At 34.7% G+C, this 14763-nt stretch overlaps 1 protein-coding gene across 3 annotated transcripts in view; it reads left to right on the top strand.

Moving 5' to 3' along the window:
* The first annotated feature begins 3532 nt into the window (after nucleotides 1–3532).
* Nucleotides 3533–14763, top strand: part of LOC142349973 (anaphase-promoting complex subunit 4-like) — a 29060-nt gene continuing 17829 nt past the window's right edge. The window contains exons 1-2 of one of the 3 annotated variants that reach the window (XR_012760859.1): nucleotides 3533–5723; nucleotides 7591–8328. Coding sequence is in view for 1 of the 3 variants with exons in the window: in XM_075401845.1 (XP_075257960.1) it covers nucleotides 3612–5723; nucleotides 7591–8202 (2724 nt within the window). In the remaining 2 variants the exon portion in view is untranslated. Of the gene's footprint in view, nucleotides 5724–7590; nucleotides 8375–14763 lie in introns of those variants that run through there. The other 2 variants (XR_012760858.1, XM_075401845.1) reach the window with 2 other exon arrangements.

Below are 14763 nucleotides of genomic sequence, written 5' to 3'. Positions count from 1 at the left end.
GAATCATTTGAGCACAATTTGCTCTGTAAATGAGCGACTTTTAATTTTTTAGATAAAGCGACGAAAATATCTTTACTAATATCATTAGATTGATCCTGATGATCACTTGTTGCTAAATTTCATAAATTCTTATTCATACTTAATCCCTGTCGATTGCATAAAGCAAAAGAGTGTACAAAACGTCCGAGTCAAATTTTGCGCCTCATTTTCTTTGACAGTTAAAGTTTTGGATATGACGAAATAACCGAAGTTTTCAGTAAAGTTTTAGCATTTTGTTTACCTCAACTAAATTGATTTTTAACTATTGTATAAAAGCTGTGGTTGTTCTGATCTCTTACTTTGAGAAACTTGAAAAGGGGTCTAAGATCCTATAGTGATAGGTTTGTAGGCACTGACGTGTATATGTAAATTTTCAGGATCTTTCCCATTATAGATCCCCATGAAATTATAGTCCCCTCATTATGGTATAAATACTATGATTGGGGGAGGGGAGGAGATGTAGGTTATCTGACCACTAAAGGAGGGGGGGCTAAATTGTGAAGGACCCAATTTTTGCCGCATACCTGAGAATTTGATTACAGAAAACATTTCTTTTAAACACTAGTACTAGAACTTACTAAGTACGATATTGCATTATTACTAAGATATGGTTCACACTAAAAGGAAGTTCAATAGTAATGGACATGCGCATCGAGCTCAAAAACTCTGGAAGAGAGATTGAAGTATTTTTATTGTAATAAGTGTAAATAAATTGTAAATATGATTTTAATTGTAAGTTTTTTCAAAAATTCGTTGTATTTTAATTCCTTTCATAGAATTAGAGTCAAGGACAAGTTAATACACTTTGTAAATACTTTTATTTGATTTCAGGCCTGACGATGAACGCAATGTTCGAAAACGTTCGTTTTTTTAATCATTTTAAGTCTTAATTGACAATTTCTTTTTTGCGTTGATAAATCAGTCCAACAAATGCTGAGAATTCTCGCGCCAAATATTGACTGGGTAATGACAATTGCTTTCAGCATTGTACAAAAGACAGTCTTTAATTCAATGATTTACGTCAGGTGGGGTTTAAAACTTCCTTACCACCAACTATATCTCAAGCGGGTACTTTGCAAAGACCATTGGGCTTGTTGGCATTAAATCTCTGACGATATCAAAACCAAATTTTTATAATACCGACCAAAAATTAATTGATGAGTCCACAAAAGCGAAAACATTTCCTTCATTTTTCTAATTTTGCTTTTGTGATTTATAAAAATTTTTTAAAAATAAGTTTGAGAGCATTAGTCACAATCGGCAAAATATCTAGCTACAGAGTTTCATATTAATCAAAAGTTAAAATTATCAGAAGGAATCATTTGAGCACAATTTGCTCTGTAAATGAGCGACTTTTAATTTTTTAGATAAAGCGACGAAACTATCTTTACTAATATCATTAGATTGATCCTGATGATCATGTGTTGCTAAGTTTCATAAATGCTTATTCATTTTTAATCCCTGTCGCTTGCATAAAGCAAAAGAGTGTACAAAACGTCCGAGTCAAATTTTGCGCCTCATTTTGTTTGACAGTTAAAGTTTTGGATATGACGAAATAACCGAAGTTTCATTAAAATTTTAGCATTTTGTTTACCTCAACTTAATTGATTTTTAACTATCGTATAAAATCTGTGGGTGTTCTGATCTCTTACTTTGAGAACTTTGAAAAGGGGTCTAAGATCCTATAGTGATAGTTTTGTAGGCACTGACGTGTATATGTAAATTTTCGGGATCTTTCCCATTATAGCTCCCCATGAAATTATATTCCCCTCACTATGGTATAAATACTATGATTGGGGGAGGGGAGGAGGTGTAGGTTATCTGACCACTAAAGGAGGGGGGGGGGGGGGGCTAAATTGTGAAGGACCCAATTTTTGCCGCATACCTGAGAATTTGATTACAGAAAACAATTCTTTTATACACTAGTACTAGAACTTACCAAGTACGATATTGCATTATTACTAAGATATGGTTCACACTAAAAGGAAGTGCAATAGTAATGGACATGCGCTTCGAGCTCAGAAACTCCGGAATAGAGATTGAAGTATTTTTATTGTAGTAAGTGTAAATAAATTGTAAATATGATTTTAATTGTAAGTTTTTTTCAAAAATTCGTTGTATTTTAACTTTCGTAGAATTAGAGTCAAGGACAAGTTAATATACTTTGTAAATATTTTTATTTGATTTTAGGCCTGACGATGAACGCAATGTTCGAAAACGTTCGTTTTTTTAATCAATTTATGTCTTAATTGACAATTTCTTTTCTGCGTTGAAAAATCAGTCCAACAAATGCTGAGAATTCTCGCGCCAAATATTGACTGGGTAATGGCAATTGCTTTGAGCATTGTACGAAAGACAGTCTTTAATTCAATGATTTAAACTTCCTTACCACCAACTATAGCTCAAGCGGGTACTTTGCAAAGACCATTGGGCTTGTTGGGATTAAATATCTGATGATATCAAAACAATTTTTGTTTGATATTGTCCAAAAATTAATTGATGAGTCAACAAAAGCGAAAACATTTCCTTCATTTTTCTAATTTTGCTTTTGTGATTTATAGCAATTTTTTAAAAATAAGTTTGAGAGCATTAGTCAAATTGATGAGTCGACAACAGCAAAAACATTTCCTTCATTTTTCTAATTATGATTTATAAGGATTTTTTAAAATAAGTTTGAGAGCGTTTGTCAAAAACGGTAAACACAGAATTATCTAGCCACAGAGTTTCATTTAAATGAAATGTTAAAATTGTCAGTAGAAATCAAGTGAGTCAAAAGCCCAATTAGCTCTGTAACTGAGCGACTTGCAATTTTTCTAGATAAAGCGACGGTCGACGAAACTATCATTACTAATATCATTAGACTGATCCTGATGATTACGTGTTGCTAAGTTTCATAAATGCTTAGTCATATTTAATCTCTGTCGATTGCATAATGCAAAAGTGTGTACGAAACGTGCGTCTCAAATTTTTGGTCTTAATTTCTTAGACAGTTAAGGTTTTGGATATGATGAAATAACCGAAGTTCGCAGTAAGGTTTTACCGTTTTCTTTACCTCAACTAGGTTGATTTTTAATGATAAGAATTGTGGTTGTTCTGATCTCTTCCTTTGCGAAACTTGAAAAGAGGTCTGAGACCCTATAGTGATAGGTTTGTAGGCACTGACGTGTATATGTAAATTTTCAGGATCTTTCCCATTATAGCTCCACATGAAATTATAGCCCCCCCCCATTATGGTATAAATAATATGATCTGATTTGGGGGGGGGGGGGGGGGTATAGGTTATCTGACCACTAAATGGGGGGGGGGCAACAATGGGAAAGACCCAAATTTTGCCGCATACCTGAGATTTTTCTTGATTACAGAAAACAATTTATTTTATACACTAATATCAAAACTTACCAAGTACGATATGCTATTATTACTAAGATATGGTTCACACTATAGTGAAGCTCAATAGTAATGGATATGCGCATCTAGCTCACACAAAGCGTCGGAGTATTGATTTTTGAGATTTTGATTATGTATGTTTAATTTTGGTATGTATTTTAAAGATTCAATGTAGCTTTTAGAGAATGAACTCCTGCATTAAGAAGCTTGAAGAAAAAGGATTCTTGTCTGCCGTTTCGGTAGCGGAATGGTCCGAAAAAATGGATTTGGTAGCTGTTGGTTTTGTGTCTGGAGAATATTCCCTATTTCGACTGTCATGGCAAAAAGTGTGGCATTGCAATGCTCCATCAAATAACAGTGGAGCAGTTTCTTCGATGGCGTGGCGCGTAACAGACTCTCGAGTGATAGCAGTGGCGTTTGAGAATATCAGTCATATCATGATAGTTGACATAAACACTGCGAATTGTGTTCATAAGTTAATGCTGGCCGAAATTCCCATACGTGTATCTTTTGGATGTTTGGCACATAAGTTACCAGCTTCTACCAGAGGCATGGACAGTCAGTATTCTGTATTTTTACCGCCATTGCCAAATTTAAGTAAAAATTTGGCCCCCGATGCTGTAATTTATCACGAAGGTGTTGTCGAGAAAGCAAAAATACTTCAAAGCACTGCAAAATCAGACAAGGAAAATGCTCAGCTGGACGTTTTGATTGTCGTTCAAGAATCTTTTATATACTTTTATAGCTGTTGTTTGTATCCCATTTTCAAAATAAATCTGGGGAATGTGAACAAAACATTGAAGGTTCGGTTACCCGAAGAGAATTTTCCTCTGCTCTCAATGTCGTATTTGAATAACGAGAGAAATTTGGTTCTAGATTGGTATAGCTTGGAAAATTTAATGAACAATTGGCGCGATTTAAACGATCAATCAGAAATTGTGTACAACTTGATAAGCTGTTTTGAGTATATTTCAACATGTGTTCAAGCGATGTTAGATAGCTGGCAGGATGCTTTAGGAGAAGTGCAACTGAAGTTAGCCCGATTCTCGCTTGAGAAAAGTTCACCCGGGACTGTCGGTGATGAATTTTTAATGCTGCTACTGTTTGGAAAACCTAGATCTGAGTTTCTGTTGTTTTTGTCAAACGAATTAACGTCCAAAGGGTGTGACAATCTGAGAAATTCGATTTCGTCAAGCTATGCCGTACTTTCGAACTTGATTGTAAATCATATTCTACCTGCCACCCGAGCTATGATGTTTCACGCGCACACTTTGTATAAAATGTTCAGACAAGAATCAATTATTGACACTTTCAAATCTCGAGTTGTTATGAAATGTCTCAAAACTGTCGGGTCGCTTGCACTGAAAGCTAACGAAATGCTGGTTGTCATGGAAAAAACGCAGATAGAACTTCAGAGTTTTTTCAAGTGGCTGTATTACATGCTGTTGAAGCTTTCGGACGAAACAATTCCTCCAGATCTTAGTCAATCATCGCAACATGAACTGATAGAAGTTGCTAATTTTATTAAAGAAAATTTGAACGAGACTGTATACATTGAAAACACTCCCGAAGGGAAGAAGAAGCGAGCGGTATTTAGGCTAGAGAAAGTTGGCCAATATTTATCGAAAGAAGACTTAAAAGAACCGTGTCAATTTCACTCTAAATCGCCATTAGCTAAGTTCTGGCTTGAACTGTTTGAAAATTCAGGGTTTGATGAGAATGATGTGGTTTTTGACCCCTGTTTTAAAAGTCCGCTACGTCAGGTTTTAGCAGATTTAGAAAAAGCTATTTCAGTTGACCTTGCTAACGTTTTGAGCGCACCAGACGCAGCCAAAAAAGTTGATTCCACAATTATTGCCAAAAGTTTGAAAATTAACGAAACGTTCAGTTGCCTTGTTGACATTTCGATGTCAGACAAAAAGCTGTACTTTTCGTATAGCGACAAATCATCCATCTATTTACTGAAATGCAATGTCGATAGTTATCCGAATGTGATGAAAACATTTTCGTCGATCAAATTTAAGACCGATAAATTCGATTACTGTGACGTGAAGGCCGTTCGTTTCATGGGCAGTAAGTTATGTATGTTATTGCAGGAGATGAAAGATTGGTGTTCCTATCGACTAATTTTAGTTGATATTGGATCTCATTTTTCCGAACTGGAAGGAAGTCAGAGCTGGTACGAAGACGAAAACGAGGATAAAAGAGGGAGGGAGAAAGTGGAGAACATTGATGAGCATCATCTGCGGTTTCCAGAGTTTGGAGTGTATCAGGATATAGTGCACTTCAAAACAGAGGTTGGTAGTTAAAAATGAATCTGTCTCTCTATTTAGCGCAATTCGACTCACTCTAGGCAATCAAAATGTAAAATATAACTCAGAGCCAACCTAACTGAAAACATCAAGATCAAAGTTAGATCTAGTTTTCCATTTTCCAAGAACAATATCATCAGTTTATCAGCTACTACACAAACAGCCAAGGTGTTGAAATTTTATCCTGCATAAATTGTGTATCAAATTCTAGGATCGTTCTCAGCTCACATTACTCTTAGAATTTATAATCACTTGAACTTAAAAAGTAACTTCATAGCAATCAATTCGGTTGACAATTAATAAAAAAGATTTATGCATGGGTCTCCTATCAAAATAACAAAAGCTTGTGGGCTTTTCAATTAGCAACATAATTTGTGAGCAACCCCGAAACCATCAGATGAATTGATTGACTGCATTTTTGGAAGTTCATTTTATCCTCCGTGGTACAGTGGACTGTTATTAATAACTCCCAAACGAAATTTGTATAAATTATATGAACTCTGCTGTTCTTTTTTTTTGTGTGATTTTTCGCAAGAACCAATTTTTCGTGTGATCGTTTTTCGTCTGACCATTTGACTTTTTTCCTCAAAAACGTATAAACAAGTAAAGCCCGAAGGGCATTAGGTGCTTTGAAAGTTGCTGCTCAGGCCGACTACCTTAATAATAATCAAATCAATTGGGGTTGACTGCTAACCTAGTTATGAGTGCCTAGTGATTAAATATTAGGGTGTCTAGAGTACTGTATTGATTAATTGAGTACAGAAAGCAGACAGTTTAGTGTTGCCTGAGTTAACTATGCTAACAAAGAGTGTTTTTTGATCCTCGATAAAGTTTGTCAACTCGAGCAAGAAAGAAATCTGAACCCTTACTATGCTATACTCTTTTCGTTGGCATCAAGCTTTCAATCCCAATGAACCGAATCATAGACACAGCGACTCAAACCTACTGTGCATAAGTTTTTTGTCTTTCTGAAACGAAACGTTTCTGAAACCAAAATTACTGCCGCAAGATTCCCTTTTACGGTTTCAAATTACTTTCTGTTGGCTGAAATTTGGCGTCAATGATTTCTCTAGATGTTACATAAAATCAGAAGTTTTCGAAGCTTTAAAATTGCATTATTTTCACATGAATCAGCTGCTTCGATAGTTTAATATCTCCAGTTTTGAACTAGTTATTATCTCAAGGGTTTAATAACTTGTAGCCAGCAATGCTATACTTGCATTCAAACGCGTTTTGGATTTGCATTATTAATAAATGATGCACTGATTAAAGTTTTCTGAAGGACAAGTGATGTTTGGTTATTTTCTCAATTACTATAGAATCAATGCTTTAAATCTTGTTTCAAATGCTTTTCATGGTTTATAAAACTAAGACTAGTAAAGGCTCAATTTTTTAACTCAGCTTGTAGAAATTTTGCTGATCAAGTTTTGAAAGCTTCTAAGTAGAGGTATTTAAGATGGCGACCAAACGGTAAATTGAAAACAGCAACATTGATAGGAGTAGGTCGAGAGAAAAATATAGACAAAAATAGCACTGACAGCATTTAAGCGCTTACTGTAAAATTCAACACGCAACATGATCGCAGTTTGCCATGTTTAGCCATAATAATACTTCGGCCGCCCATGACTTGATACGAATCTATTCCAACCGAACATAATATAATTATCACGACCTAAATGTTGAGCAATAGCATTTGTGTGTGCTGAACTAGATCCAGTTCAACTTTTAAATATCATCTACGATGAGAATTTGTTGTTTTCGATGGGCTGTTTTAGTACTATTTAATGGTATGATTAGAACTCAAAAATTTTATCATATTTGATTTGTCTCTTCTAGCTTTTGATCGTTTTAGAACCGGACAGAGAGCAAGCCGTCTATCAATGGAAACTTGATCCTCTCTCCTAATGTGGAGTATGATCAATTAAGTGTCAGTGCAGAACGCAAGCTAGCCTGCGTATCTCATCAACATAATAAGCGAATTCTGTTCATTGACCTTGATTCTCCCTTGGACGATGACGAAGATGATGATGAAAATGAAATTGACGACCATCAGAATGACTCGAAACATCAAGATGACCAGAATGTCTCCAACGATGCTGAAAACTTTGACGATAGTCCTGAGCAATTCAGAAGTGAAAGTATGAACCCAGTACAATACAATGAGAACTATGTTTCAGGACTTCTAGACCTGAATTTTGATGTAAGAGGCGAAGCAACTGCTTCGGAACCTTTGAGTGGCCACGTTCTGCAAAATCGTGAAGAGACATTTCCTTTTCCAAACGAGAACCCAAATCTATCGGATTTTAGAACCACAGATGATAACGATTCCCTAACATTGGCGGATCTGATATCAATAACTGACGTGTTCCATAGTTTCACTGCTCAACCAGCAGGCCCAAGTCTGGACGTCCTGGAAGGTCTTGAGTCAGATATACATGAGCATTCAAATGACCACTCACGGTAGTCAAGAACAATCGAACGGAGATATTTATTGAGGAGTACAAAGCCTCAATTCTCCGCTCAATCTTTGATGGAACTGTCAAAATTGTTCTGTTGATGATTTTGACATGCTGTTTGTTTATTGAAGTTTGTTAGTAAGTTGCCTGCTTTCTTTTATATTTCAAAGTTTATCTCATCTCAAGGTTTTGCGGTTTGACCGTAGATGAGTGTAGGCTTAAATAGCTTACCCGAAGCTCAAGTGTCAAAACTGAAGCCTAAGCTGAAGCTTGAAGCGTCGAATGAATCTGCTCAGATTTGAAAAAAAATATGGACAAATTTGGTGAACAAAGTTTGTTCGAACATTGTTAGCATAAGAAACAACTGCTGAAAATTTTGGCGACTCTGGGGAAAAACGAAGAATCTTATTTGGTGCGAAATTTTAGAAGTATCTAGAGAGTGCCTCTTGTTTTACTAGTATTAATTGTGCAGAGGAGACAAAAAGGCAAGTAGAACGAACAAAATTTATGCAATTATTGCGAAGAATGCTATTTTAAGAACAATGCATTAAAATTGGTGCACAAGTCTAATTCCCAAATTTCGGGGTTCTCAAAATACAAAGTATCTCGTTGGGAATTAAAATAATTAGTGACATTAGCTGCCTGTGGGCACGAACAGTGCTAATCTTAAGTTAAATGCTTGGTGCGACTGAAATTTTACCTGTTCATGATACACACCACTCATTGGTTAGTAATTGCTCTCAAACAAATTTTCTAGCAATTATTTTGTTCCTGTTCATTTTTTTCTCTTAGTTTATCGTCTTAACAATAAATTTTTGACGTTTATTTCCTCTCAATTTGGCCGCCATTTTTTTGAATCATGTTGGTTTTTTCGTACGAACGATTTTTCAACCATAAATTTCTTTACCTTGCCAACCTCTCAACGGCTATTATTTAGACGCTCTCTTTAAATTCGCTTTACCTCTTGGTCTCGTTTTTTCTTTTACATAAATCACGATTTTCACGCTTCACTTCTGACTTACCTCACTCACTGTTGCAACTGAATGGATTTTATATTGTTTCGCGCGTTGAATTACGGAATGTAGTGAATACGGTCAAAGTCAAAAGAGCAAAATCAAAAGAAATGTAATAACATATAAAGCTCTGTCATTAAGTAATAGTGCATTAGGTTATCAAAGTTCATTAAAACGATTGCAAGCTGGCATTAGTATTATGCTTAATAGCTTTAAGTTAAGAAGCTGAATCAAGTGTAAATTCAGAATCTAACAGAATTTGCACACCAAATAAGAAAACTTCCTCACTTAGAAAAGTTCTGTCAATTTCGGTCTCCTATTTTTTCTTTTTGTTTTTCTATCGCAATGTGAGGCAACGGCCGATTTTTCGGCAATCTGCCGGCTATGTTTTGATAGTCGATGGCGGCATCATTGGCATTAGTAATAGTGCATCAGGTTATCAAAGTTCATTAAAGCGATTGCAAGCTGGCATTAGTATTATGCTTAATAGCTTTAAGTTTAGAAGCTGAATCAAGTGTAAATTTTGAATCTAACAGAATTTGCACACCAAATAAGAACACTTTCCCACTTAGAAAAATGCTGTCAATTCCTGTCTCCTTTTTTTTCTTTTTGTTTACTCGGTTTCTCTAACAAGGTTTTTAGATAGTTTTTTTTCAACTATATCATCAATAATAGCTGCTATTGTCATTTAATAGCCTGGAAAAGACTATCACCCGAAATCACAGGAAAGGGGGTTTATTGAGATTTTTACTTGAACTATTATTCGCCTATACGAACTTTAGTTTACCTTAATCTTTTCTCTCGGATTTGTGTGCTTCATCTTACCCTTTTCAATGTTTTTGATGGTTCTAGTATAAGGCGATTGTCATTTGACCGACTTTATTGTGATCGTTTCATAAAAATTTATTGTATAATAACTTACTTTATCGCTACAAAAGAAAACCTGAGCAATCAAATCACGTTAGTTTTTGATTCTACACTCCTATAGCGTCTATTTGAGCTTTGAAACAAAGCGTTACCAGAAAAAAACGGTATCAGAAAACTACCAATTATGAAATCGGTCAGCTTAAATGTTCTCAATTTTGTTCATTTATTAGCACAATTGATCCCCGACAAAAGTTATTAATGCCTTCTATTTTTTTATAAAAAATTGAACCGAATGACTTGCTCGGTGATAACTGTAGTTGTAATCGTTGGAATTTTTGCTTCACCACGAAGAGAATTTGAAATAGATGTGACATATTTTACACTAAAACTTCTAGGGCCTGATCCTAGGTAATATGGCCATACTGTGCCATGAAGTCAATAAAAAAAGTTCGTCTATGATGGTGTCTTAAGTTTTCCAAAGCTTTCATCTTGATCTCGAAACTGTCATTGTGCAATTTGAGCCCAGTGGTTATTTCTTATGTCTTTTTAAAGATCTGTTCACACATTTTTATGATCTTTGAAGTCAAATTGGAGTAGTGATTTTGTTCAAGCCCAAAACATGAAGTGAAGCGAAAAAAGCGAGTGAGTTTTTTCGACGTGAAATCTTTTTACTCGAATTTATAATTATAGTGAGGAAACAGTGGTTTTTTGTTCACATACTTTATTGTGATCTTGATGTTTGCTGTTTTTTTTTCATTTTTATGATCGAATTTTTTTCCAAATAGCTTTCCCAATCCATTTAAAGTCCATTCTATGTCTAGTTCGTTTGTTTAATCAATGAAAATTAATCGAACTGTAGGTCAGGACTTGTCCTATGTTATTTTTACAATTCAAAGAATTTGAATTGTATTGGGGCGCTGTCTTTTTTTTAAGATCTGTTCACACATTTTCATGATTTTTGAAGTCAAATTGGAGTAGTAATTTTGGTCACGCCGAAACAGGAAGTGGAGCGAAAAAGCAAGTGGCTTTGCGGCGTGAATTTTTTTCGTTCTTATTTCAAAGTAGAGTCCGAAAATGGTGTTTGAACAAAAATTCGGTTTCTCGGTAGTGGTTTTTTGTTCAAATGCGGCAATTTCACTCTGATTTTTACTGTTTTTTCGATTTTTTGGATCGGATTTTTTTTCTAAATGGTTTTCCCAACCCATTCACAGCTCATTCTAGGCCTAGTTTTTTGTTTGAATTAAATTTTCATTTCTCGCTAGTGGTTTTTTTGTTCACATGCGGCATTTTGACATTGATTTTTTTGTTTTTTTCTTATTTTTTGATCTGATTTTTTAAAAATGGTTTTCTCAATTCACCCATAGTCCATTCTAGGTCTAGTTTTTCTGTTTAGTCAATGAAAATTCTTTGAATTGTACGTCAGGACTTGTCCTGCTATGTTTTTTTATTTCGCCTTGAAGATTTTTTGTTACGACCACATGATGTCACAATCACTTCACATCTGCTTTTTGTTCATTCTTACATGCAATTTCAACCGAAATGCGTGTGACGTCATTTTTCACTCTTAATGGAGCGAGTTTTTTTGTTCATTCGCGTGATTAAGTTTTTGGTCACACGTGACTAACTCACTCTCAAAAATGACTTCCTCGCTCTCAAATTGACTTTACTTTAATTCAGATATATATGGTCAAGTCAAAGTGTGTCACTCTAATTGAAGATTGTTTAAGAGCAGCTTATAGAAGCAGCAACACGTTATGCACATGTTTAATCAAACTATAACATCTCAACCTTTAATGAAAATAATAAATTTTGGTCTGTCTCTTTTTACTATCTTTTTGAGACTGCAGATATACAAAGCTATCGCGGCTATTTTCTGTCAATCTGCCAGCTATGTCGTGAAATGTTTTTGATTATCTTTTTGAGTGACGTTTAAGGAGCTGACTTCGGGTTTAACTCTTCTCTCATCCATAATTTGTAGCTGCTGAAATCAATTGGCGATAGTTTTCCATAAAAATCCAAAAAATTGCGCCAAAATGGCTTTCATTTGACCACTTTGAATCCGCATAATTAATTTAAAAAAATGTACACGCCACAATCCACCCGTCATAGACCTGAGCAGGCTACAAAAGAAGAGCTTCGGCGAGCCACTCGAGAGCAATTGGTCTGATGTGAATGGATTATGATTACATTAATGAGCTCTCTAATCTATTGACATCCCGACTAAAATCTATTCAACAGAGAGCGAAATAACCAGTTGTTCTCTTTAGTATATGTACCTTCATAAGTTTAGCATGTGTATTTTTAAACCGACGTGTCCTGATTGGCATATTAGTTTTAGAGCACGATTGTGAAGTGTTTCTAGCAAATAGTCATACTGTCATTTGTTAATTGGCTCGAAATTTTGCAAAACGCAAACGCGAGACAATTTATTTTTGGGTCTGAGTTTTAGAAAAACGTTTTGTGGGCGAAGAAATTTTTGTGAACTTTTTTCAAAATAACGTAAGATATACTGAGATTTTTTTCTTGATGGAATGCAAATTCATTTGATATAAAATTAGCATTTTTCCACGGATAAATGATCTACAAATAATAAAAAATTTCAGTGTTCACAATGTTGCGACTGTTTATTTCGTGATCTTTTGGTCATTAGTGTCCAGTAAGATTAGGATATTGAGTTTTTTACAATTCAAAGAATTTGAATTGTATTGGGGAGCTGTGTTTTTTACAATTCAAAGAATTTTTACAATTCAAAGAATTTGAATTGTATTGGGGCGCTGTCTTTTTTTTTAAGATCTGTTCACACATTTTCATGATTTTTGAAGTCAAATTGGAGTGGTGATTTTGGTCACGCCGAAACAGGAAATGGAGCGAAAAAGCGAGCGGTTTTGCGGCGTGAATTTTTTCACTCTACTTTTAAAGTAGAATGAGAAAACGGTGTTTGAACAAAAATTCGGTTTCTCGGTAGTGGTTTTTTGTTCACATGCGGCAATTTCACTCTGATTTTAACTGTTTTTTCGATTTCTTCGATCGGATTTTTTTCTAAATAGTTGGTCATTCACAGCTCATTCTGGACCTAGTTTTTTGCTAGAATCAAAATTACATATCTCACTAGTGGTTTTTTGTTCTCCCTAGCAGCATTTTGACATTGATTTTCTGTTTTTTTTTCATCTGATTAATAGCCGCACAGCGATAGCTGGGGCTATTATTTGCCTTCTCTTGGTTTTTTTTTATTTCGTCATCATGATTTTTGTTACGACCATATGACGTCACAGCCACTTTTTGTTCATTCGTTCATGCAATTTCAACTGAATTGCATGAGTGACGTAATTTTTCGCTCTTAGTGGAGCGAGTTTTTTTGTTCATGCGCGTGATTAAATTTTTGGTCACACTTGACTTACCTCACTCTCAAAAATGACTTCCTCACTTTGAAATTGACTTTTATTTACTTCAATTCAAAGAGATAAGGTCAAATGGGTATGTGTCACTCTAAATGAAGGTTATTTGAGATCATCTAATAGAGGCAGCAATAACTTATACAGATTTTTAATCAAAATATAACTGATCAGCCCTCAATGAAAAGACAAATTTTTTTGGTCTGTCTTTTTTACTGTTTTTTAAGACTGCCGATCTACGAATCTATTGCGGCTATTTTCTGGCAATCTGCCAGCTATGTTTTTTTTAGAAATGGTTTTCCCAATTCACTTAGTGTCCGTTCTAGGTCTAGTTGTTTGTTAAGTCAATGAAATTTCTTTGAATTGTACGTCAGGACTTGTCCTGCTATGTTTTTTTTAAGATGTGTTCACACATTTTTCAATGACTGTGATCTTTCAAAACGGGATAAACAGGTAAAGCCCAGCGGGCATTAAGTTTCATTAGAGGCCTAAAGTGGGCTTTGGTACTCCTTCAAGTTCTTTGAGTGGTGCAGCTGATGGGATGGCCCTAATTTAAGGTTAAAAGGTCATTTTTAGGAGTTTTTGGGCTCAAAATTGTGCAATTTTTAATGTTTTTTGTGATTTTTTTGAGTTTTTAGTTTGATTAGTCTTAGGTCGAAGTTTTTAAAAGTTGATGAAGGCCTTTTGCGAGACAAAATTAATTGTTATGACGATTATATGAGCTATATGTTTTGGTACTACATTCACAAACACTCAAAATGATACTAATTTTTGCAATTTTTTTCATGTTTTTTGAAAATTTGTCATTTTTTGAGTGTTTCTATTATCACAGGCAATGTATCTTCTTTAAGCTTTGATAATAGGGCACTGCATGGTTTCTAATAACAATTGATTGGTTTTCAACATATTAATGTCTCGAAATTTGGCATTTTTTAACATAAAATTTGCAATTTTTTCAAGGTTTCCTAAAGTTTTTGTCAATTTTTGATATTTTTCCATTCTCAAGTGTCAGAAAACCTATTCCACGGTCTGATAAAAAGTTACTGAATGGTTGTTAGTTTCACTGTATTCATTTTTAACAATTTAAATTTTTAAATTTGCACTTTCAAGTTTTTTCAATACATTTGTCTTTTATTCATTTTTTCTTGCCTCAGTAGCCAGGTAGCCCCATCCAGGGTTTGATAGTACGACATGTTATTGAATAGTTTGCAGGGGGCAATTGAATGGTTGTCAACCTTTCAATAGAATAAATTTCAATTTTTTTGAAATTTGAAATTTTTTCTAAAAATTATTCCCT

The sequence above is a fragment of the Convolutriloba macropyga genome, chromosome 11 (assembly GCF_964194025.1).
Source record: "Convolutriloba macropyga chromosome 11, txConMacr16.3, whole genome shotgun sequence".
Taxonomy (NCBI): Eukaryota; Metazoa; Xenacoelomorpha; order Acoela; family Convolutidae; genus Convolutriloba; species Convolutriloba macropyga.
This window is presented reverse-complemented; position numbering and strand designations above follow the sequence as displayed.